This window comes from Corvus hawaiiensis, chromosome Z (genome assembly GCF_020740725.1).
Source record: "Corvus hawaiiensis isolate bCorHaw1 chromosome Z, bCorHaw1.pri.cur, whole genome shotgun sequence".
Lineage (NCBI taxonomy): Eukaryota > Metazoa > Chordata > Aves > Passeriformes > Corvidae > Corvus > Corvus hawaiiensis.
The window spans coordinates 14954458-14978878 of record NC_063255.1 but is presented as its reverse complement, the minus strand read 5'-3'; the positions used below and the strand labels follow the sequence as shown (position 1 = coordinate 14978878).

General features: G+C 58.3%; 2 protein-coding genes across 12 annotated transcripts; both read left to right on the top strand.

Moving 5' to 3' along the window:
* The first annotated feature begins 846 nt into the window (after positions 1–846).
* TPM2 (tropomyosin 2) lies at positions 847–14322 on the top strand. Of its 11 annotated transcripts, none has more exons than XM_048291759.1 (9): positions 847–1060; positions 1858–1983; positions 8052–8185; positions 9227–9344; positions 9466–9536; positions 10281–10356; positions 10509–10571; positions 10911–10980; positions 12766–14008. In XM_048291759.1, the coding sequence occupies exons 1-9, from the start codon at positions 947–949 to the stop codon at positions 12843–12845; spliced, it is 852 nt and encodes a 283-aa protein (XP_048147716.1). In that variant the 5' UTR covers positions 847–946; the 3' UTR covers positions 12846–14008. The 11 variants fall into 11 exon arrangements, with proteins under 11 accessions (XP_048147716.1, XP_048147715.1, XP_048147713.1 ...); XM_048291758.1 differs by lacking the exon at positions 12766–14008 and adding an exon at positions 11313–12093; XM_048291756.1 differs by lacking the exon at positions 12766–14008 and adding an exon at positions 14015–14322 and having other exon boundaries at positions 848–1060.
* A 4907-nt stretch (positions 14323–19229) lies between these two features.
* Positions 19230–24018, top strand: LOC125320100 (gamma-secretase subunit Aph-1b-like). The gene is made up of 7 exons (XM_048292097.1): positions 19230–19444; positions 20383–20553; positions 21655–21728; positions 21900–22022; positions 22373–22500; positions 22732–22855; positions 23093–24018. Exons 1-7 carry the CDS (start codon positions 19332–19334, stop codon positions 23128–23130), a joined length of 771 nt encoding a protein of 256 aa, XP_048148054.1. The 5' UTR covers positions 19230–19331; the 3' UTR covers positions 23131–24018.
* Positions 24019–24421: the final 403 nt, after the last annotated feature.

Sequence of the window (24421 nt, the reverse complement as noted above, 5' to 3'; positions counted from 1 at the left end):
GCTGTGCATGTGCCAGGTGTCCCTGTGAGTGCCAGGGACAGTGACACCAAGGTGCAAAACAGAGAGTAGGTGGGTGCCAAGAAGTCTGCAAAGAGTTCTGGTCCTCCTGCCCCACTAGCAGCTGGATGGGAATGTCAGGAGCTCTGCTCACTTCTCCCCCAGCTCTGCTCACTTCTCCCCTGGGGGATTTTCCCCATGTGGGCAATGCCAGCCAAACATGTCCCTTAGTGCAATCACAGCCTGAGTGTGTCCCCTACCCTTCAGTGCTGGCCAATTCATTGGTGTTCCCAAGTGCCATGCCAGCCCTTGAGGTGTCCCCACGCTAGTGCCAGCAAGCAGGGTCCCTCAGGCCCCAGTGTGCTGTGACAGGGCACGTGGTGTACCTAGGGCACTAGCATGAGGACAGCTCTGGAGCCAGTGCAACCAAGCTACCCCTACTCAGTGCCCCAGCATGTCCCTTGCCCGGTGCCACAGGGGTACCCCTAGCTCAGAGCTACAGAGTGTCCCTCACCCAGTGTCACTGAGGTGCCACCAGAGCATTGTCTTGAGGTGTCCATCACCCAGCGCCACCAGGGTACCCACAGCACAGTGTCCCGGGCTGTCCCTTGCCCAGTACCATCGGATTGTCCCCAGCGCAGTGACCCGGGGTGTCCCTCGTCCTCTGCCCCGGTGGGTGCCGGGCGCCGGGGCTGCGGCGATGCCCGCCGGGGGAGGCTGCCCCCCCGTTCCGCTCGGTGCGAGGGCCGGTGGAGAGCCAGTCCCTAAAAGGTGCTGGCGGGCGGCGGGGGAGGTACCGGGGCAGCCCCCGCCCGGCGCGGCCCCTCCCCAGCTTTTAGGCAGCTCGGCGGGGCGGGGAGCGCAGTGCCGGTGCTCCCGCCGCTCCCGGTGCTCCCGGTGCTCCGCGCCCCTCTGCCGTCCCGCGCCCCGCTGCCGACACCCCGCCACCATGGAGGCCATCAAGAAGAAGATGCAGATGCTGAAATTGGACAAGGAGAATGCCATCGACCGCGCCGAGCAAGCGGAGGCTGACAAGAAGCAGGCGGAGGACCGCTGCAAGCAGGTGGGTGTCCCACGGGCTTCCCCGGCATCACCTGGGAACCCTCCACTCTAGGGGTGTCCAGCCCTGGAAACCCCGTCCGGCTGGGTTCCCAGCCCTGGGGATTCCATCCCACTGATCGTCCAGCCTGGGGACATTGCACTCTCTAGGCTCACCCAGTCCCCACACTGATCTCCCCTGGTTGTCCACCCTGGAGTCCCCTGACCTAAGCATGTCCTGGCCCAAGGACCTTGCCCCACTGGGTGTCCTGCTTGTGGATGCCAGCTCTATTGGTTGACAGCCCTTGAGACGTTACCTCTCTGGGACTGTGTCCCCAGGGACCTCACTCCACATGGGTCTGTCCCCAGGAACCAACGCTTCAGTCTCTTTTCCTTGACCCCTCACACTGGTCTCCCCAAACATCTTTCATCTCAGTGGGACTCCCCAGTGCCACCCCTCTGTCCCCGTGCCAGGGAGAGCCCTGCGGACTGCATACTCCCACCACAACCACACAGAGATGGGAACACAGATTGGTGTCCCCAGAGCTGTATCCCCAAGTCAGAGCTCTCCAGTCCCCTATAAAGGGAGGGAGACCACCACCCCCTTACCTCCGCCAGGCTCGGGGATGATGGGGGTCCCGGCAGCTGCTCTACACCTCAAGGACGTGTAGACCCAAAGTTGTCAGAGAGGACACGTCCATGTTCTCCTGCTGTGCCCCCCACAGCCTGGGTGTCACCAGGGGAAGGATGGGGGGACAGATCCCCTTCCAGCCTTGCAGACACTGCCATCTCCCCTGACCCCCACCCTTTGTCTTTTCCCAGCTGGAGGAGGAACAGCAGGGCCTGCAGAAGAAGCTGAAGGGCACCGAGGATGAGGTGGAGAAGTACTCAGAGTCTGTCAAGGAGGCCCAGGAGAAGCTGGAGCAGGCAGAGAAGAAAGCTACAGATGTAAGTAGGCACGCCAGCAGCTCCTCCCCTGCACAGGCTCTGGACCTCGGGGGGGTTAAAGGAAGAGGGGGCCCTTATATGGAAAGCGTCCGAAGGGAAGACTCTCAGGATCCCATTCCTTCGATGTTGACACTGAACTGGGCTGATGGGTCCTGTGTGGGGTGGGGGGGCCAGGCCAGCTGTGGGGGCCAGTGATGGGGTTGCTGGTCCTGTCTTGAGCTTTGTGGGCAGCCTCCAACCTGGCTCCCCAAAGCTAACAGGGACAAATGTTCCAAGCTGTGTCAGAAGTCCCAGGCATGCACCTCCTCAATGCTAGTAGGAAAAACTGTTGTGTTTGCTGAACTGTGGCAGAGCAGAGAAACAAAAAAATCTCTTGCTGTGGTTGGCTGCTGAGTGCTGGCTGCAAGGAAGAATGCTTGGGGAGTGTGGAAGGGGATTTGGGTGGATTTGGGTCCGGTGTGCTACTTTGTACCCTGAGAAAGGCAAGGCCAGGAAGAGTTTTATTTAGTGCCAAGACTGATGTTCCTCCTGGGAAATAGATCCCTCTGGGGAGATGTTAGGAAGGTGTTGAAATTGGCTTGTGCCTGGCCAGGATGAAGGGTAGAACAGCTGTGTGCGGCCACGGGGACGCTTGGGAATGGAGTATAACGACCTGTGGTGCCACACAGGGTATTTGACACCCTATAAATAAATCCTCCTTTTGATAGCCAGCCCCTCTTTGATGAAAACGAACCCTGGAAACTGGAGGAGAAGCTAAAGGAGAGCCGTCTGGAGTACAGCCAGCAGGGCATGGCCAGGCTTTTTAGGATTGAGAACAAAAAATTCAATCCCAGCTGGTTTATGGAGCTAAATGGGGGAGATGCATCAAATCTCTGAGGCTGCCGCCAAGGACAGGGGTGAGCGGACAAGGACAAGCAATGGCAGCACCAGTCCTCTGGCAGCCCAGAGCCCCTGGGCAGCAGCCAGGGGTCTCCTTAGACCTCTTTGCTGATCCTACAGATGACTCTCCTTTAAAACACTGAGAATCCTCGGGAAGGGCACACTCAACCTGGCATAGGGCAGCCATGTCAAGCTGGGCAAGGTGGCTGCTGTGTGCAGTGGGGTTCCCGCTGGTCTAATTGGGTCCATGCTGGTGTGGGACAGGGCAAACCCAGTGTGGGTGAAAGGGGACATGATGTTCCCTGTGCAGGGCTCAGAGGAAGGGGCAAACAGTGGTACCAGGCAGATGTTGGCTGTGGGGTGTGGTTTGCTGCTGGCAGTGGGCTGTGTGATGCCATCCTTGGCAGGGAGGGTGTTTCCCGGCTCTTGGTCCACAGCAGTTCGGCAAGTCTGTGGGCTTCAGCACAGAGAGTTCTGTACCAGAAGATACAGTGGATGGGAGCCACCAGGGAAGGGCTGGAGCCGGAGCCACGGTGAAGGAGCAGTGTCAGGCTGCAGTGCTCCAACACCGGGATCTCCCCACAACTATGCCAAAGCCTGGACAGGCTGCACCATGTGTGGGACTCTGGGAGTCACCCCTTGGCGCCAGGGACCTGAATGTGCTGACAGCTCTAAGTGCCAGAGCTGGTATCACCTCCTCCCTGGTGCAAGGCACAGCACAGCTCCTGCTTCCAGCAGAGGAAGCATTGGGTAGACCCCCAGAGCACACCCACCCCAGGCACCCCATGCCCTCCCTGGCTGTCAGGACAGTGGGTGCCTTTGAGCACAGAGTGTCCCCATTCCTCAGATGGCTCAGGCTCATACCAGTGATCCAGGCAGCCTCCTGCTCTTGGCAAAAATATCAATGCCTTAAAAGAATAAACAGCCACCTCAATATGGCCCTGCCCTGCTGCTGGCACTGCATGCTGGGGTATGAAGGCCACGGGACTGCACTAAAGAGTGCAAATACAATGCCCCAGGCACTTGGAGAAGTGTCAGATAGTGGCATAGAGCAGGGAATGCCTGACTCCTGATCAGCAACTCCACAGAGCTTCCCAGCAGCTCTGAGAGCCCACCATGCCCCCAGAATCTCTTGTTCCCAGGAGGGACAGTCATGGTGCCCAGGTCGGGATGGGAAAGGGCTGCTGGAAACGGTGAGGCCGGGAGAGCAGGTTTAGCCAGAACAGCCCTCTCCATCGCCCCGCATCCCCAGCAGTGGCTGTCCCCAGCCACCCCGGAGGGGCCTTAGGGAAACTGCCATTCCCAGGCCATGATCCCAAAGGCTTCACCCATGCTCCCGCCCCAGCTGCTTTCCCCAGCCAAGACTTTGCTCTTATTTGGCGATTCCCTGAGCTGGTGGGAGGGAACAGCACTCTGCTGGGAAGTGACTGCATCTCGGGGTGGGGCCACAGCAGGAGGCACCTAGCCTGGCTACTGCAGGACCAGGGTGGCTGACCTGCATCCTGTTCCCCTCCTGCCTGCAGCTGGCTCATCCCTGCCCCACTGCTGCCAGGAACCCTTGTTTCTGCTCTGGGCCCCCATGTCCTGGCTTGGGAGCATTACTGACATCCAGGCCTCAGACTGGGAGGAGGCAGTACCAGCTGGGCCCAAGGCCAAGCCCAAGGCTGTGTGCTCCCAGGGGACCCACAGTATCGCCTCTTCCGCTGCCTCTTGGCAAGGGGACATGGATCTGCAAGGTGCAGATAGCAGTGTGGCTGAGTCACCCCCAGGACCCCTGGCCCTGGTGAGCCAGCTGGTGAGGTCAGCCTGGGAACTGGCATTCCTGGAGGCAGGTGTGAAGTGCAGCCAGAAGGCTGTCAGTACTTCTTAAGGGAGGATTGAGCGCCAGCAGCTCCAGCTTCTTCTGATGGATCAAGACATGTGCCCCAGCCAAAATGGAGAGCCAGGAGCTGGAGGTTTGGCCTCCCCCACAGGGCACAATCCCCAGGCTGGAGGTGCCAGGGTGTCCATGGGCCCCATGAGTCTCTGTGGGGCTGTCAGACAGGTCCTCACATTGGGGAGCAGATACAAGGGACTGAACATGATGGATGCTGGGGACCTGGCTGAAACCCAGGTAGCCCCAGAGGGCAGCCAGGAGCGGGCTCTGCTCATGCCTCTTACTGACTTTCCATAAGGAAAAAGTCCACAACCCTCCTTAGCTCTGCAGCAAGGGCTGTGGAGGGCAGCATTTGGGGAATACCCACGGGTACATAGCTCCTGTGGCCATGGGGGCTCACACAGGACAGGCTCCAGCACTCACAGACTCTGTGGACTGATGGAAATGAGTCCATTTCCCTGGGGTCCTCTCCGTTGCTCTGGGGGATTTCAGTGTGACTGTGCACCCCTGCCTGGGGGGCAGCCTGCATCCGGGGCAGCACCCCTGCCTTGGGGCCACTGTGTGCCCTCTCTGGGGGTACCATGTGCCCTTTCAGTGGGGACCATGCATCTGCCTGGGACTATGCGTGCTGACCCGGGGTGGGGGCCAGTGTGCCCTGCCCCGAAGCCATTGTGCATCTTGCCTTGGCGGGGATGTAGAGATGGTGACCAGAGCCTGGGGAGGACCACGCACCCTGCCCGGGGGCACCCTCTGTCCTATTTGGGATGAGGGGCACTGTGCATCCCTCCCGGCGTGGGAACTCTCTCCTGCCGCGGGTGAGCCCCGCAAGCCTTGCCCAGAGGAGCGGCGGAGCAGGTCGGTCGGAGGCAGCAATAGCAGCAGCAGCAGGAGGAGGAGGAGGAGCAGGAAGGGATGGAGGCAGGGCGGGCGGCGGGAGCGGTCGCTGCCTGAGCGCTTCCTGCCCGAGCCGGGCGGATCCCACAAAGGTCTTGGCGGTGTGGCCTCCCCGCCGGCAGTCCCCGCCATGGCCAGCGCCAGCTCCATCGATGCCGTCAAGAAGAAGATCCAGAGCTTGCAGCAGGTGGCCGACGAGGCGGAGGAGCGCGCCGAGCACCTGCAGCGGGAGGCCGATGCCGAGCGGCAGGCCCGGGAGCGGGTAAGGGCCGCTGGGATGGGAAGAGGAGGGCGGGGGGCGCCCCGGCAGCTCCCCGGGATGCCCCGCCGGCTCCGGCCCCGCTGCCGGCATCCGTTCCGGCGGGCCGGCCCCGGGCCCCCGAGCCGCGGTAGCCGGGCTGGCTGCCCGCGGGGCGGAGGAGCGGCGGGAGGTCCCCGGGGAGCCGCGGGGAGCTGCCACCCGGCTGGAGAGCCCGGCGCTGGGGAGCTCGGGGCAGTCCCTGCCTGCGGGCAGCGTCCGCCAGCCGCCTCCCTCCTCCGAGAGAAGATGCTGCGTTCAGCGGGGCTCCCCAGGGCTTCCCGGCTGGCCGGGTGCTGGGAGCGGGCAGCGGCCAGCCCTGCCTTGGGATCGGGCGCCTCCTGGGAAAGGATCCTCTCCCTCGAAGGCCAGCGTGCACAGCTCAGAATCCCACGCCCAGGCTCTTGTCTGGCTTCCAGCGGACTTTGCGGTCCGGGCCGCAGAGCTTTAGCTCTCCAGCCTGTCCCTTCTTGGGGACAAGCCGCCCCTTCACATTGCCTCAGGCCAAAATTTCCATTCTGGCAGTGGGATGGCATTCCCAAGCTGCAGCTTTTTCCTGGTTTGTCTTTTTAGTTGTTGGAGCTTTCGGTTTTCTTCCTTTCTTTCTGTTTCCTATGCCTACTCATTCAACATTCTCACCATATCAGGAGCGGCAGAGCTGGGTGCAGTACCCGGGTTGTTGTCACTCGGGCTGTGTGCGGAGGAAATGGCCCTTTCCTGCAGCCTCAGATCGGGTTCCCCGGTCACTGGGAGCTGCAGGGAGAGCTCATGTTCCCAAGTGTCCATCCGGGCAGGTCTGACCCACTTTGGGGGTGATTCCCTGGGAAAAAAATCTACCGACACAGTGAGGTTGATGCTGCGGGCAGAGCACTGCCCTGTGGGGGCCAGCTCCAGCGCCCCATTGGGCAGTCCGGCAAGGGACAAGCTCTCGGAGAGTCTGTAGAAAGGGTATTCATGGGGTGGAAGCAGATGTGGGGCTGGCAACCCTCTCAGAGAGGTGCCGGCTGTGCCTGTCCCCATTCTGCCAACTCCCCACGGGGAATTGTGAGGGCACAGTGGCGCCATGCAGGGTGACAGCCCCTTGCTGTTCCCATAGGCCTTGTGCTTGGCTAATATTCCCTGGGGCATTCGCAGTGCTGAAGCATGAGGCTGGATGTGTCCAGGCACCGCAGCCAGCCAGTCCTGCTGCAGCCTGTGAATAAGCAGGAGACACTATCTCCTGGGTTGGTGCATGGGGCTGCTCCCCACAGTGAGGTCTTATTGCCACCCATCCCCTGATTTTGAGGGGTTTGTTTTCCTTGCACCCCCCTGGTGGGAAGCGGGGCTGGGAGCTGCTGAGGCAGTGTTTCCCGACTGTGGCGATGGAGCAGGAGGCCTTTACCAAATGGAAAGAGTGCAAGGCCAGGCGTCAACGGGCTGGCGGAGGGCCAGGGCCACTGCTCCTGGCCAGCCCCAGCTCCCAGCCCTGTGCGTGGGGAGCCTGGGAAAGGGAGGGCTCTGGTCCTGCCAGCCTCATCTTGGCCGGGCGCCAGCCTGCTGAGGGCGACTCGCTCCACTGCCCCCGGCACCGTGCTGTACATCAGCTGGGGGGGCTCCGTGCTTGGCTTCAGGCTGCCCTGTTGCACAGGGCCCTGGGGGTTCCCGCAGGAGAAACTCCCGGCTCACTCGGCCGCCTCTGTAAACAGGAAATCCACAAGCAGCTCCGATCTCCTTTTCAGGAGCGAAGCCGCACAGGGCATTCCTCCCCCCTTACTCACTGCTCTGCAAACCCCAAATACCATCCCCGTGACGACATGGCTGCTATGGCCACCCTACCCCAGTGAATGTGCCCTGTCCCCCTCCAGGGCGGGAGCTGGAGGTACAAGGACATGGTGGGGCTGCACATGGCAGGCTGTGGCTGAAAGGCTGGGAGAAGCCAGCATCAAATAGCCACTAGGGATGGAGATAACCCTATAGAGAGGTGAGGGGATGCATGGTCAGGCATGCCATTCCAGTGAACATGGGCTGGTTGCACAGTGCCAAGGGGCATTCCAGATGGTAAATGTAGGAGTAACCATTGAAAATGTATTTTTCAATATATGTATGTGACATGGGATGACTGAGGGGTTTCTGTTCCCCCAGGCTGAAGCTGAAGTGGCTTCCCTCAACCGCCGCATCCAGCTGGTAGAGGAGGAGCTGGACCGTGCCCAGGAGCGCCTGGCCACTGCCCTGCAGAAGCTGGAGGAAGCTGAGAAGGCGGCTGATGAGAGCGAGAGGTGGGATGGATAGACACAGTGGGAGTGGTATCAAGTCACCACTGATTGCAGACAGCCCCCTTAATTTTGCAGTGGGGTCCCTCTGAAGTGACCTTATTGGGGTTTATGTTGGTTTTCCTGCAGACTTCAAAGGGAGAGAATAAAGCCATAATGCAAAGAAGTCCCCCATATACAGACATTCTTATCCAGAGCACACATAAAATCCTGAAAAATTTTATCTTGTATTTATAAAAGCACCAGACTGTAACCAAAGCCAGAGGAAGATAAGAGCATATTTTATTCCCCAGAGCAGCTTTCTATGCTCAAAGACACAACAGCCCAGGAGGGAACCTCTGTGCTGGTAACTAAGGTCAGATTTGAGAACAAGACAGCCTCATTCAAAGAGAGTTCCACAGGGTGTGTGTTGCCCCATCCTCATGGCAAGCAGGTTTCCCAGACTGGAACTGTGCAGGCAAGGGCAGTCAGGTTGCATGGGAGTGCCCAGACATGTCACAGCACTCCTGACAGCTACATGAGCTCTTCCCTCCATTGGCAAAGACCAGTTTGAGCAACAGCATCTGAGTGAGAGAAGAGTCTGCAGGAGTCCCTTCTGTGGGGGTTTGCGGGGTTTTGGTAATCCCCTGTTTGTGAGCATCACCCAGAATGAGAAAGGCTTTGCCACAGGATGTTTTCCAGTGTTTCCTTCAGGCTGCCAGCCTGTTGGGCTGTTTTTGTGGAGGTTGTGGCTGGCTCATCCTGGGCTGCACACCTTTTCACCCCCAAACGTGGGTTCAGGACCTGCGTGCTTGAGGGGCACCATAGGCATACCTCACTCTGGAACATTGCCCTGGGGCCAGCTCTACTCTAATTCTGCACAGGAGCATTTTTGGGGTACTGCTGGTGTGACCTTACTGCATGCCATCCTCCCCAAGCAATGTACCATGTCTCTGAAGCTGGAGGGTGGTATTGTTTAGGGTACAGGATGTGCAGATGGGCAGGCAGGATGTGCAGATGACACCTTGACCCACAGCCGTAACATCTTCTCGCATGGTCTTTCCTCAGAGGCATGAAGGTCATCGAAAACAGGGCCATGAAAGATGAGGAGAAGATGGAACTCCAGGAAATGCAGCTGAAGGAGGCAAAGCACATAGCAGAGGAGGCTGACCGCAAATATGAGGAGGTGTGTAACCCTTTCCCCAGTCCTGACACCCTGGCAGCACCCAGAGCCACCTCCTCACAGCCCTGTGCCCCCACCTGGGGCAAGCACAGGGCCAACGTGGGCCTCTTACTGCCATCAACAGGTCGCCCGCAAGCTGGTCGTCCTTGAGGGAGAGCTGGAGCGCTCAGAGGAGAGGGCAGAGGTGGCGGAGAGGTGAGCGGGGCTCCTGGTGGGCAGCGTGCAGGGGTCCCACACAGCCCTTGCCCCAAATCCCTGGCAGACATGGGGATGGGGATGGGGATGTCCCTCCCTGGAAGCAGCAGGGTCTATCATTGGGATGGCAGGCTGGGGGTGGGGGGGTGCCAACCCACCGGCATCACATCCCTGACCCTGTTCTCTGCTGTCCCCCTCCTGGGGTGCCCCCCTTCCACCCCAGCCGAGTGAGACAGCTGGAAGAAGAGCTGCGGACCATGGACCAGTCTCTCAAATCCCTCATTGCCTCAGAGGAAGAGGTACTGGGGCAGGGGCACGGGGCGATGTGCAGAAGCCCCCTCTCTCTGTCGCTGTCTCTCGAACCATGCGAGCCACCTCTCTCCTTTCTGCACCACTGCCTCCACCACCGGCCTCCCCTTGCCTCCCTCTGCAGCGGGTGCAGGCCGGGCACGCTCCTCCATCCCTCCATCCATGCTTCCCTTGGCGGGGCCAGCGAGAGCTTGGCTGGTGGTGATGCACAAGGTATCCGTGCAGGGAAGCACAAGGAATGGATGAACAGATGCGTCCCGGCAGCTCCTGCTCAGAGTGGCTCTGCTCCTGGTCCACCTGCACTGAGTTTCCTCCTCTCTCAACTTGTTTTCTCTCTTTCTTTCCTGCTTCCCCGTGCCTGTTCTTTCTGCTCCTGCCTCTCTCCTGCCCTTTGGCCCCACTCCCCCCCTCCTGCCGGCCCTGCTTGGGATGTAGTAAATGTGGTGACCTAGAGGAGGAGCTGAAAATTGTCACCAACAACTTGAAGTCCCTGGAAGCCCAGGCTGACAAGGTAGGACCCAGTGAGGCTGCTGGAGCTGGGAAGAGTGCATGGGGGGCTGGGAAGAGTGCGTGGGCGCTGGGAGTGCTGCGGTCTCCTGCTGGGGTGAAGGACAGCTGGAGGCACGCCTTGGGACTCACAGGTGCTTTTCTCTGTCTCTGCAGTATTCCACCAAGGAGGATAAGTACGAGGAGGAAATCAAGCTTCTAGGGGAAAAACTGAAGGAGGTAAGGGGTGTAGGGCCACCACTGAACCACTACAGGCATGAGCTTGCTATCCTGAATGGGTTTTGACGCCATTATGCCCATGTCCTCTCACGGTTTCCTAAATTGCAGCCCTGCAGCATAGCAGGTACCTGCATCTGGGATGACCTTTATTAGTCTGTTCTGATGTAGGGTGTGAGGCTCCATGGAGCCCTAGTCGCTTCTGTCCCTTGCCTTTCCCATGGGAGGGCTTCCGGAGAAGGGTACCAAAGATGCAAATGCGGCAGATTTGGAGTGCAGTGCAGCCTGCACCTCCCGTGTTGTGTCCTGCAGCTCACCCTTTCCCCACTGTGCTTCCCACAGGCTGAGACCCGAGCGGAGTTTGCAGAGAGGTCTGTGGCAAAGCTGGAGAAAACCATTGATGACCTAGAAGGTAAAATGTTTCCACCAGCCCTGTGTCCCTCTTTCCTGGGGTGGCACTGGGCACACCATGCCCCTGGTGTGGCTGGACAGTGCTTGGCCAGAGGGAGGGGATGGGCAGAAGTTCTGGGAGCAGGGTGGCTGGGAGTCACAATGTCTGGTGCAGGGGCACAGAGCTCCTTGGGTCTGTGCTCTGCCCTCGGGTCGGGAATAGGGTCTCATCCATGCTGCCTGTGCCCGCACACTCCTGCTGCCCTCAGCCTGCCATTCACAGCCACTCTCTCTCTCCACCTTGTGCCCTCCACTCTACTCCACCATCTGCTCCCCGCCTGCCCCCACCTGCAGATGAAGTGTATGCGCAGAAGATGAAGTACAAAGCCATCAGCGAGGAGCTGGACAATGCACTTAATGACATCACCTCCCTCTGAGCCCCACGCTGGGCACCAGCACTGCACCCGCTCCCTGCCTGTCTCTCCCTTCCCCAGCTCGGCTGTTTGCCTGCCTGGCCATCCCACCTCTCTCCCTACCCTCTCTGTCCTCCTCTGTCCTACCTAGCCTGTGCCTGTCCATCAGCTCCTTTGGGACAGGAGCTGACGAGGGGTGTTCCCGCTGTACCCCTCTTTGGGGAGACAAGATGTAGGTGCTTAGAGCTGTTGTTCAGGGCAGGAGAACAGCCCCACATACTGACTGGACAGTGTAGTTGTAGGCCCATGCCACAGCATTGCCCTGGGGATCAGGACTGTGCCCAGAAGCCCTTTGTTCCAGCAGCTCCCTCCTTGGCTCCCCAGCAGCAGAAGCACTGGGGACCCTGCAGCTCCGGGGCTGGGGGGCCATTTCCCCCCCCATGTACTTCCAGCCAAGTCCCCCGGTGCTGCTTGCTGGCCCCAGCATGGGGATGACCTGCACTGGGGAAGCGGCACCTCCACTGCCAAAGCTCAGGCCTGGGGGATAGAGGGTTGGATCCATCTGTGCAGACACCTTGTTCCCCGGCAGGCAGGCGACCCCCACTCCTCCCTCACCCTTCTGTCCTTGCACATTGCTCTTCAGTTTGCATCTCATGACTTTTCTTTTGTGTTCTGTCCCTCTGGGTTAATGAGTTGATATCAATAAAATTTTAACATTGGTTTCTCCTTTGTTTTCTTCATGCCACTCTATCCCTCATCTCCTGCCTGTCTCATGTGGGTACTGTCAGCAGTGTGGTAGGAGGTGGTTGCAGGCAGCTCGCAGCCACAGGCCCCCTGGGGTGACCATGGCTGAGACCCAAGAGGCTCCTGCGCTGCCAGGCTGAGCGGGACAGGGCCATTCTGCTGACCCCAGCCACCTTCTGACTCTCGTACACAGCTTTCCTCATCTCATGCTATCTTCTCCATGAGTCTTTTGGCGTGAAATAGCGGGGTTAGTCCTGGTCCTGTCCATTCCCTGCCTGTCTCCACTCCCAGACGTTGCCTACAAGCAGCAATCTCAGCCCTGTCATGGCTCCTGCAGCCCCTTCCCTTGGTGAAGGGTCTGATGCTACCCTTCAGCAGTGATCTCTTGTGAGCCCTAAATTGGTCCTGATCCCCCTCCTCCTTCCTCACCACCCTTCCATGTCCCAGAATCCAGTTTCCAAAGTGATGGATGTACAGCCTTGTGCCTGCACCAAGACTGGCTGCCTCCTCCTGCCCGTCCAGCTGTATCCCACCACTGTCTGGGTGGCTTGTGGTGTTTCCAGCGAAGGCTTTCAGAAATGCTGTCTCTTTTCACTAACTCACTTTTTTCTCTCTTTCCTGTGCTGCGTTGATGTCTCCATTTTCTCTAGAGCGTTCTCAGCAGGAGGCCGAGAAAAACCGTGTTCTCACTAACGAGCTGCGGGTCATCCTTACTGAACTTAACAACTGAGCTGCCCAGAGCTCCTGGCCCCGGCCCAGCCTCCCTGCCCCATTTTGGCCAGGCTGGCTCAGGGCTGGGAGCCCCACCCTGCTGGGGTGAGGCAGGGTGTGAAGCCTTGCCTTATCCTAATAGGGGTAACTACCATGCTTGGGCAGGACAGGGAGCCCCTCTGGAGCTGATCAGTTTTTTGTGGGAGAGATATGAGGGGTTTTGTGATGTCCTGGGATGCCCACGTAGTGATTGCTGTCCTCTGGCATCATCCTGGCTCTGCTGGGGAGGGATGTGGTTTGTATTGCTGCCTTCCTCCCCTTGTCCCAGGAGTCACTGGGCAGCCTCTTCCTCCTCACTCTGGTCACCCCAAACTGTGCAGGGAGGATCCCCTTAGAAAGAGGTCCTTGCAGGGTGCTGGGAAGGCTGGGATAGGAGCTGGGGATCCAGCAGCACCCACTGCCCCAAACTTGGGACAGGGAAGAGGCTAGCAGGGCACACTGGGAGATGGGGCTGGTTGGACAGCAGTCTTGTTCCATACCCATCTCTGGGGGAAGCATGATGCCATTTGGAAGTGAACACCAGAGGGAGGCTGCCTTGGCAGCAGGCTGCCTGGCAGAGCTTATCCTTCTAGCCTTTTTAGCTCTGCTCCTTATCTCTCCGTTGTCCTCTGCCCACTCTTCTGGGCTGTTAATGGGCTGTTTTCTCACTCCTTTTCTTCACGGAGCACTGCTGGGTCATGCAGCAGGCATTGGTTCTCTGCTTCTCCTGGCCAAAGGTTTGTGCATGTGCCCACAGCTGGCCAGTGGTGATGCCCCAGTGTCTGGCCAAATAATGGTACTTGCCAGCAGCACCTATGCTGCAGAGTACTCAGCCATGGGCAGTGGGGCACCCTGGGAAGATGGAAATGCTGAAGAGTGGTAACTGCCTGCCCCAGAGATCAGCCTCACTGGCCTGGCCTCCCTGGCAGATCTGAGACTGGCTGGACTCATCCCTGCCAGAAATGGGGCTACTTGTGTGGACTATGCTCCGCAGGGGACGCCCCGTTCGACTGGAGGCCATAGCTGTACTGAAATGTCCATCTGTGTGTGTGTGTGTCTGTGCTTGGTGTGGTGTGTGTGGGTCCTGCTGCACCTGGGTACATTTGGGCTGTGTCTGTGTGCGTGGCTGGGTGTCCCTTGTATTCACAGAGAGCCTGGCCAGTGCCAAAGAGGAGAACGTGGGAATACACCAGGTCCTGGACCAGACCTTACTGGAGCTGAACAACCTCTGAGCTGCCCTGGCAAGCCCCTATCCCTTTCCCCCACCCAACACATGCACCCCACTGGCATGCTCAGGATGTCATCAGCTGAACTGCATCTTGGCCAAATCCACACATCCATTGAGAAGGGAAGCTCAGCAGCCTTGCACTGTGGCTGATCATGGGGATCTTGTTTGTGCACAGCCTGAATGGCTCTGTCCTGTCTTTATGTCCAAATATTAAAGCAGTTTGACAAGACGGATGGCTATGTTTGGTCCTTTGGGTGGGTGCAGGCACTGGGATAAGAGGTGTGTGTCTCTCTCCCCAGTTCATGCAAGGAGGGTCTGCAGGACCTCTGTGGCTGTGGTGGGCTTGGAAGGATAACCATGTGGTTTGGACTGCGTTCCCTCATCTCCATCACTTTCTTGGAATGCAGAGGAAACCTCCAGGTCTCAAGCTCAGTCCAAACTCACCATCCTCTTCAAGTACACAGTGATAAACCATGTTGCTGGTGTGTCCCCTCCCACAGTCTGCATGCTACTGGGCTGGCCACCTGGGGAAGCCACAAGGTCTTTGACGTCTCCATGGAGGGTTCATGTTTATCACAATGAGGAAACACACAAGCACGTGATCATGCATGCTCACATTATTAGTTGTCAGGGTCTTCTCCAGGTCTGGGATTAGCTGCTCACCCTTTGTACTAGTTGCAATTTCTATTGCCAGTGATTGAACGCCTGCCTGAGGGACAGCTGTGTAAGCCAGCAAATATTAATGCAGCAGACAAAGTGTTCAGGAAGTTTCTTCCTGGCTTGCTGTATTTTCTCCAACACAATTTGAAGAGCAGCCGGATGTGTCTCATTGCTGCCACCAAAATGGGCTGGATTTCCTGGGGATGCCCAAAACCATTATCTAGTCCTGCCCTTCGCTTCGGGCCCCTCCATAATGTGCACTGAGCCCTGCTGTCCCACACTACCCAGCGGATATCCGTCTAAAAGCACATCCACATACTGCCAGGAAACACAACTCATGCTGACCCCTTGTCAAGGCAGACCCAGCAAGACACTGGCAGGGATAGCTTTTGTTATCTGCTTTCCTTTATTTGCTGCACCTCTCAGGTCAGGAAAGGAGGGTGTTGAGATTCAATCTCTTTCCTGCCCAGCTGCTGCTGGCCTCCCGCCCTCTCCATAGCCCAGTAATTCTGTTTCATGGTTCTAAGACCTTCTACAAGAGGGAAAAAAGCTCCCCATGCATGAGGTGCTCATTTTCAGTTCACCCTCCCAAGGTTACAAAGTCTGCTGTGAGCTGCAGCCTCCCACCCTGGGCCTGGAGGAGCCAGAGGGGAGGACAGCACATGGTGTCTTGGACTGCTGAGCTGTCCCTGCGCAAGGGCCGGAGCTCCTCCTTGGGCCCGCCTTCCTTTTCTGCAGTGCATCAGCTGAGCCATTCTGTTGTTTAGTCAAAGCCCCTTCCAGGCAGGGGGTTGTCTGGTTTTGAAAAGAACCAGAGTGTAAAAGCACCTCTTCTCTGGAAGCCTGCACCCTGTAATGCAAACAAGCCTGCCCTGTGCCCCGGTCAGGGTGCGTCCCAGTGCCCAGCCTCTGGGCGCCCTTCGTCTTCCTGCTGGGACAAAGAGCCCTTTCACACCCACTGTTTTTTCCCCATTAGCTGCTGCTGCCTCCTGGTTTGGACCAGTCCACTTTACTTAACTGTTTACACCTCGCTGCAAGGGACTTTTTATTCCTTTGAACTGCCTGTGATTTGGCAGTGAGATCCTGACTGCTGTTCCCAGGTGATGCTCAGCCTGGGAAAGGCATGAGCTATGTCATGGTTCAGCAAAGCCTTGCATTTTCTCCATTGTCCCACCCATCTCCTTTCCCCTGCAGCCCCACAGAGAAATACGCAGACCAGGGAAAGCTCTGGGAGCCTGGGGCGCTGTGGAATTGTCGGCATGGGAGCATGTCTCCCCACAGGTGTCACAGACCCACTCTGGGGACTGAAGTGCTGGTGCCCTCCTCCCTTCCTCTCTCTCCACCTCTCCCATGGAATTTCAACCTTTGGATTTGTTTATCTTGGCCTAGCAGACTGATGACCTCCCCAAAGAGCTTTCAGCCCTGCTGTGGGCTGCCACCCCATTGATATACCAGCACATTAACCTCCTGCAGCCTCTCACCTCTGCTCTCTGCTCCAGCTCTCTCATCTCTCCAGTGCCTCATTTCACCTCTGAATCCTTCCTGTTCAATGCCCTTGAACTACATGCTGGAGTGGGAGGACCACACAAAGAGCATCTGAGATGCTTGGATGAGATGTGTCGAGCTGTGCAGAGCCAGGCACAGACTACTGCCACCCCTCAGTCCCTCCCTGCATCTACAGCTTGAGACACTAGGGTGAGGACCAGAAAAACTGTGCTGCCGAGTTGTGAGGGTTTTGCAAGACTCTGGGGGATTTCAAAACAGGTCAGGCCCCCTAAAGCCAAGTGCCACACAAATCTCCCAGCCCTCAAATCAATATTACTGACTTGTCAATGCCAGCAGAGGACAAGGCAGCTGGAGGGAAGCATGGATAGCCATGACCACGTGGTGCCATCTCATTTTTGTATGAACATGCCCCATATTCAGTGCCTGGGGCTGTGCTGCCTGTGAGGGTGGAGTATGCAGTACAGGAGGACATGTGGCCCCTGCTGCACTTGCTCAGGGGATCTGGGAGCAGCACTGGAGCATCTCTGCTGCAAGACAGGCTTACAACGGTGACAGGCAGCAAGGGACCCTTGGGGGGCATTCATTGCTTTGGTTTAGCAGTTGCTGGTCACAAGGTTGATTTATTGCCTTTCAGAGCAAAAGACAATAAAGTAAAAGCACTTGTTATCAGGGTTCTGTTATGTGATGCCTTTCTTGCAGGATGTCTTCCCTATGGTGAGGTTTATTGTCTTTGTGGACTGGGCTAGGATCATCATTTTGGTGAACTTCGTAGTATTGCCTTAGGGGATGATAAATCTTGGTCTTGATTCTATCATGCTGGCCCATGCTTCATGTGCTGGGCAGATCCTGCTTTAGAATCACAGAAGGGATCAGAAGGGTCAGAAGGGATCTCTAAAGACCATTGCCACAATGAGTAGGGGCGCTCTCAACTAGATCAAGTTACTCACAGCCCCATCCAGCCTTAGCTCAAATGTTCCCATTGGTGATGGATGGGGTGGTCACAAAGATAGATCATGGTGGGCACCTTTGAACTCCTCCTGGCCACTGTCCTTCTCCTTGCTGTGGGAGCTCTCCTGCTCCCTGCAGCTGGCAGAGGCACACTTCCTTCACCTGTCCAGCCAGCAGCCCACAGCGACCAGGACCAGGGCTGCTACAGCACCTCAAAACAGCCACTGCTGCTGCACTGCAGAACGGAGTGGGGCTGCCATGGTCCCCCTCTTCCCCTCAATCACCTGCAGCAGCCAAGTCATCTCATGATGCAGATATTCCTGACACTCTTCTATCCGTTTGGCTGTGTCTGTCTCAGTCTGGTCATGGTGCTGCAGTCTGGGCTGAATGGTCAGCAGAGCTAGGAAGAACACAAGTGTTGGAGCCAAGGCCTGGTGGATAGAAAGGGAGCTCATCAGGTCTGGGTGGGAGGGAGCAGGGGGCTGGGGACATCCAGGGTGTCCCCAAAGCCTTTCTGGGCACCTGCCACCACTGAGCGCCCTAAGCTCCTCTTCTTTCAACCCCAAGCACAGTTCTGTGCCCTGTCCTGCCCTGAGGTGCTTGTGTCTCTTCTTGGCCTGGGCATTGTCCCTGTTCCTATCCAGCCCAGCACTCCTCTGCATGCATACTCACTCATCACCAGAATCCAGTTGTGGTGGGGCTGAGGATGCCTGGTGATGCCCCTGGTGACACCTCCTGTTGTGACCCATCCTCCTTGATGTTGCAGCCACCAGAGCCACATCTCCCAGCTGGCAAGCCCCAGCCTTCATCTGCACCCCTCAGTGGGTCCTGGCCATCCTCATCCAGGAGCAAGCTCACAGAGGCTCTCTTGACCAAGTGGGCAGGTCCCTCAGAGCCGTAATTGAAAGTAATACAGGGACTGGGAGTGGATGTCCCTGGCTTACAGAGGGAAGTGTGACTTCCTCTGGGCCAAGTGGTCTGATTCTGAGCTATTTTGCAAAGAAGCTATGAAATCTCAGGCAGGGACGAAACTATTCCCCTCTCTCCTCCTCTGGAATCACTTGTACTTGGGCATGATGTGGCCTTGTAAACCCTGGTGATCAAACCAAACATCAATAATGTCCCCAGAACAAGTGGAAAAGATCCTGTGATTCCTGTTTCCAGCTACCAACTTGCTGGCTGCAAGGGCAAGCCCATGAGCTGGAGGGGATATGCTGGGACCCACATCTCGCTGCACCCCTGGGATTTCCCCTGGTTCATGAGAGTCCTCTGTACTCCACCCTGGAGTGCTGTGCTGTGAGTTGTGCCTTTTAAAAACGGGGCCAGTTTTCCATGAGTTAATGAAACTCAGACTCCTCAAAAGCCTCCTCTGACCTTGTTGCATGTGTGCCAAGACTGGCATGGGTGCGGTGCTTCTGCCAGTTCAGCACATGCAGAACTCTACATCCAATGCTCCTGTCCAAAGTCTTCTGGAGGCGGAAAGGGTGTGTGTTGAGGTGCGGGGATCAGTAAGTGGGAAGTTCCCTGAAGTGCTTTTCGGTGTCAATCTCGTTGAGATGGGGTTGGACTCGAGGTGCCAAGTGTGGGGAGCACAGAACCACTGAGGGTGGGACAGCCTCCATGCCTCACCCAGCCCCCGCTCTTGGGGGGCCGCGCAGGGCCCCACTCGTGGGGGGGCCGTGGGGACAAGGCCAAGCTGCGCCCCCAAAGGACCACAGGACCCCAGGACATGCCGAGCCGGGAGGGACCGACAGCGATCATCGAGTCCAGCTCCTGGCCCTGCACAGGACACCCCAAGAGTCACACCGTGTGCCTGAGAGTGTTGTCCAAACGCTTCTTGAGCTCTGCCAGGCCGGCGTTGTGACCCCTTCTCCGCGGAGCCTGTCCCAGGGCCCGGCCCGCTCCGGACGGGCCTTTCCCGATATCCAACCCCGCGCCCGCCGTGACTGACGGGCCTGGCCCCGCCCCCCGCGCCCGCCCCGGGACGCTGCTTCCGGCGGCGGCGGCGCGCGCACGTGTGACGTCATCGGCCCCGGAAGGGCGGCGGAGGGGGAAGGGGCCGCGGGGCCCGTCCGGTCCGAGCTCCGGGTCCGACCCCGGTCCCGTGTCCCCGCTCCCGCCGAAATGACGCTCGCCGTCTTCTTCGGGTGCACCTTCATCGCCTTCGGGCCCGCGTTCGGCCTCTTCATCTTCACCATCGCCCGCGACCCGCTCCGCATCATCATCCTCATCGCCGGGTCAGTCAGCGATGGGGGCTCTGGTGCTGCCGTGGTGTGGGAGCAGGATCGGCTCCGGGAGCAGGATCGGCTCCGGGAGCCGTGTGGGCGTGGCCGGGCGCTAGGAGCAGCGCCGGTGCTACTACCAGAACGATCGTGGTGGGGGCACTGATTCTGCTGCTGGTGCTGGTCCCAGTACGGATGTGTCGGGGTGCTGGTCCCAGTGCCTGTACACGATCACTGCAGTCGTGACCGGGGTGCTGGTACCAGTGACGGTGCTGGTACAGGATGGGCGTGACAGGAGTGCTGGTACCAGTATGGGTGTGACAGGGTGCTGGTAGCATCAGGGGTGTGATAGGCATGTGACTACTGGCTGAGGCACCATCGTGGGTGCAGCAGACACACCAGGACTCATGCTGGTCCTGTTGTGGACTCGCTGGAGTCACCAGGACTCATGCTGGTGCTGTTGTGGGCTCACTGGAGTCACCAGTACTCATGCGGGTGCTGTTGCTTGCATGGTAAGAGCACAAATATTGTTCCTCTTACTGTCACAGCCATTGGCACATTGTGGACACCAGCACTCATACAGTACCAGTGAAGGGTTGGTAGTGGTACTGGTGCTTGTGTGCATCTGGGTAACTGGTACTAGTACCACTGTGGGACCAGAAGGATATGGTACTGGAACTGGTACTGGCGTGGATATGAGCCTGGAACAGGTGCTGGTACTGCTGCGGGCACAACAGGGCTACTGCTGCCGGTTCTGGTGACCAGTGGAGCAGGAGTGCAGGCACAACACAGTGGTGGGACCAGTACAGGCACCAGCCGCCCAGCACTGGTACCATAATGGCACTGGTGCTGGTCAGAGAGTGGGCAAGGCCGGGGCACAGCTGCCGGTGCCAGTCCCAACACAGCAGCAGCTCCAGCACAGCACCAGTGCCAGCAAGCTCTGTGTCTTACAGGGCTTTCTTCTGGCTGGTGTCACTGCTGCTCTCGTCCCTCATCTGGTTCATCGCAGTGAAAGCCAGCGACCCCCAGGATGAGCGGCTGCAGAAGGGGCTCCTGATTTTTGGGGTGATGTTCTCTGTGCTGCTGCAGGAGGCCTTCCGCTTCCTTTACTACAAGCTCCTCAGGTAACGGCATCTCCCTGCTGTGCCAGCACTTCTGGACAGTCTTCCCAGCCATGGTGGTGCCAGATTCCGTCTGTGAGCTGCTGGACTGGGGGGAATGTCAAGTGTGGCATGAAGCTGCCTCAGTGCTTACTGGGAGCACATGGGTGGCACCTGCTTCTGTGTGTTGACCTTAGTGGGTGTCAGGTGGTGGGGCAGAGCAGCCCTAAGCTCTGGAGGATCTGGTGCCCTGACCAAGCTGGGAAACAGTCTCATTGCAGCTTTGGCAGTTCCCAGCCTTCCTGATACCATTGTCTTGGAGCGCAGGGGCTTGTACTGGCAGGGAAGCACGTGCTGCACCCTGTCCTGTGTATGGATGGACACTGTGCTGGGGCTGGGCAGGCAGGCATGGGGAGGTGTCCTTCATACTCCCTAGTCTTCCCGGTTGGAAGCTGGGAGAATGCTGGGGGGAGCATGTCTGCAGGCCATGCTGCTCCCTGCGGCAGGGCACTGCCGGAGGCAGGCAGGCAGAGGGTAGCAGAGCTCCACGGAGCAGCCTCTGACACAAACTACTGCGTTTCCTTTGCCTTGCGGATCTCCGGTCCCAAGTGCTGCTGTCCTCTCCGGGCCGAGGAGCTGCCTGGCATGCTCCTTACCTGTCACACCTCTAGCTGGCATAAATTATGAAGCCTCTCCTCTCCCAGTTTCTCCCCCGAAAGAATTTTTCTAGCTCTTCGAGCTCTTCCCTGCACCTCCTCCATTGTTTGTCAACATCTTCTCAGTATAAGTGCAGAGATCAGGTACAGCCTCCCACGCCTGCAGTGGGGCTGCTTTCCATGCGGGGGTGCTGCTTGCCTTAGACCCAGCGTCCTGCTCACACCAGCCCTGTTCTGCCGGGCTGGCTGGCACCCACATTCCTCTGTGGAAAATCTTTCCGTGTGGCCTCACATGATTTTCACATGCCTGATTTGTCTGGTGGTACAGTCACACGGGGGATCTCCGTGGTGGGTGTTGCTTGGGGAGGGGGAGGTTGCCAGGAAGGTGGCATGGTGCAGAGTGAATACTGCACCATGCCTCGGGAGGTGGCTTGGCTGTGCTGGGCTCCAGTGTGCTCTCACCCCACAGGAAGGCCATCGAGGGGCTGGTGGCCCTCAGTGAGGACGGCTGCTCCCCCATTTCCATTCAGCAAATGGCATATGGTGAGTGCTGTGCAGAGCAGAGCAGCCTGAGCACAGGACAGGGGGCGAGGCTGGGCAGGGCTGCACATGGTGCTGGGAGCAAAGAGAGATTTCTCACGCCAAAGCTGGCTGGGTGGTACATGGGGTGGCCCTTGGGAGGCTCAGAGCTTAACAGTGTCCCTGTCATGGCAGTGGCTGGCGTGGGCTTTGGTCTCATGAGCGGCGCCTTCTCCATGATCAATCTCCTGGCAGACGCGTTAGGGCCTGGCACTGTGGGCATCCATGGGGATTCACAGCTGTATTTCCTGACCTCAGGTGAGTAAGTGGCACCCTTCGCTCACATCTCTGCCCCACCACAGAGGCAGCAGATGAGGCGCTGGAGTTTTCCCTCTTACATTGTCTTGCCCATGCTGCACCCTCACCCACCTGAGCTCCTTATAGTCCCTTGTTACATCTCTCTGTGACAAGCCCTTCTTGCTGTTCCCTGTGACTCTCCCTGCTCTTCTTTTCATGTCTCCCACACTCAAAGTCTGACCCAGCACCTCCCAGTCCAGCCATGCTGTTTCTCTATCCCCCCTTTACTGACTCATCTCCATCCCTTCCCCAAGCCTGCAGGCCAGGTGAGGTGGGTGATTCCCTGGTGACACCTCCACTTCTCCCTGCAGCTTTTATGACCATGGTGCTGATTTTCCTTCACACCTTCTGGGGGATCCTCTTCTTTCATGGCTGCGAGCACCGGCGCTGGTGGGAGATCGCAGCGGTCGTTATCATGCATCTCACTGTTTCGGGGTCGGTGAGTAACTGGGAGTAGGGCTCTGCACTGGGACCTGTATTCAGAGTACTGGTCCCATGCTGGGGCGAAACAGCCTTTGGCACTAGTGAAGCAGCTGGTCCTTAACAAACCAAATCCTGGGGTTGGTGCCACCTGTCCCACTCCATTCACTGAGGTGGTGACACTGCCACACATCCTGTTCCTGTCCTCTCCTGCCTGCTCACCCTTCTCTCCTTGTGCCTCTTCCCACAGTCGTTTTGCAACCCCCTGTACTTGGGCAGCCTGGTGCCCTCCTACCTGCTGATGGCTGCTGCCGCTGCCTGGGCGTACCTGCTCTCGGGGGGATCTGCGCAGAACCTGCGGCGCTTCCTGCTCTGTAAGTACCGCTCCAAAAAGGGCGTGGGGGAACACTTTGGGTCTCATGGGGTACCAGGACCAGTGCTGGGGTGGCAAGAGGTTTTCTCTGTGGCTCAAACAAGGATGTCATCCCCTCGTCTCCCACTTTAGAGGAGCAGGGAGTTTTTGAGGCCATGGTTAGGTTGTTGCTTCTCCTAGGAGAAGTGGGGTAAAGAGTTTGGTGAAAACTCACCACTTCTCTTCTTGGTTCCTGCAGGTTTACGGAGTGGAGCCAGCCCCCAGCCAGGATCCTGAGGCCCTGCAGGATGTTCCAGTCCCCAGCCACCCCTCCCCTCCCCTCCTATCCTGGCGGCAGGATCGGCCATCACCTTCTTTGCAATATCTTTTCTCCTGGACTGGGGGACCCTGGCCAGCCCTGGTGGGGCAGGCGCTGGGGTCCAGCTGTGGCAGCCAGCCGACCGGTGTGGCTGAGACTGGCTCACTCCAACGCCCTTTGGGAGTCCCCATAAAACACCTCAGTTTTGGGGGACCCAACTTTGCTGGCCCTGCTGTGAGCTCAGCCCTAGTTAGCCTGCCTGTGACTGCCGGAGGCTTGAGCCCAAAGAAACCCATCGCTTCTCCCCCCGCTGCCACAGATGTGCTGCCCCCCATGCCAGGGCAGGGGGCCTGCGTTGCCTCCTCGCTGCAGGGTGGAGGAAGGGGCTTTGCAAAGTGCTGCCGTGCCCTGGGTCGTGGCTGACTGCTGTAGTGCTCCTTTCTCCACCTCTCTGCCCAGTCCTGCTGCCCCAGAAGCCGTGGCCCTGGCACTGCCCTGCAGTAGCGCAGTGAGCCGGCATCCTGGTGCAGCAGGATGGTGCTGGGGGACCCACGGGTACTGACAGCTTGCAGGATGGGAGGAGAAGAGGGAAAAAGACAGTATGCAAAAGACCCAGTGGACATGGAGGGTGGTGGAGGGCTTGGGAGGAGATGCAATGCCACAGCTGTTGCCGGCACAGATTTGGGAGGGGGTTCAAGGGACCATTCCAATGGATCATTGCCCTCTCCTGTTCTTGGGGATTTTCAGGCGGGTACCAGCCCTGGTTCTGTGCCACAGGGCTGGGAGGGAGAAACTGCCATTGGGCTGAAAAGGCAGTTTTATCCACAGTGGGCTTTTATATCAATAAAATTAAGTACCACAGACAAGTGGGGGTGTGTGTGGCCATCAGCACTGCCCTTGTGGGGAGGGTACAAGCAGTGGTGGCAGTGGCCTGTGCTGATATGATTGGAGGGGGATGGTCTGGCAGTTGCAGGCCCCATTTGCCTGGAGGCTGCTGAGGGCTGGAGACCTGCAGGTTCCTCTCCTCTCCCAGACAGGGCCAGTTTCTCCTGGTTTTGCCATGGCCATAAAGCTTCCTGGGACTTGGCTCCAGCTCCACAGAAGCCATCATGAAAGGTGGGAGGTAGCCATGGATCTAGGGTTGTTCTGGCTAATCTAGCTATGATAAAGCTGGGGGTGAGCTGGGTGGGGGCTGGCCAGCAAGCAAGCAGTGGCTCTGCCACCTTCAGCTCTGCCTTTCTTCAGTCCTACCAAGCTATGTTTTTCCAA

Excerpts from the sequence above, each read along its gene's own strand:
- TPM2 (XM_048291756.1), top strand. The coding sequence starts at position 947 with ATGGAGGCCATCAAGAAGAAGATGCAGATGCTGAAATTGGACAAGGAG. Across the intron at positions 1,061-1,857 it reads CGGAGGACCGCTGCAAGCAG|CTGGAGGAGGAACAGCAGGG; the intron begins GTGGGTGTCCCA and ends GTCTTTTCCCAG. Across the intron at positions 9,345-9,465 it reads CTGACCGCAAATATGAGGAG|GTCGCCCGCAAGCTGGTCGT; the intron begins GTGTGTAACCCT and ends TGCCATCAACAG.
- LOC125320100 (XM_048292097.1), top strand. The coding sequence starts at position 19,332 with ATGACGCTCGCCGTCTTCTTCGGGTGCACCTTCATCGCCTTCGGGCCC. Across the intron at positions 20,554-21,654 it reads CTTTACTACAAGCTCCTCAG|GAAGGCCATCGAGGGGCTGG; the intron begins GTAACGGCATCT and ends CTCACCCCACAG. Across the intron at positions 22,501-22,731 it reads ATCTCACTGTTTCGGGGTCG|TCGTTTTGCAACCCCCTGTA; the intron begins GTGAGTAACTGG and ends CTCTTCCCACAG.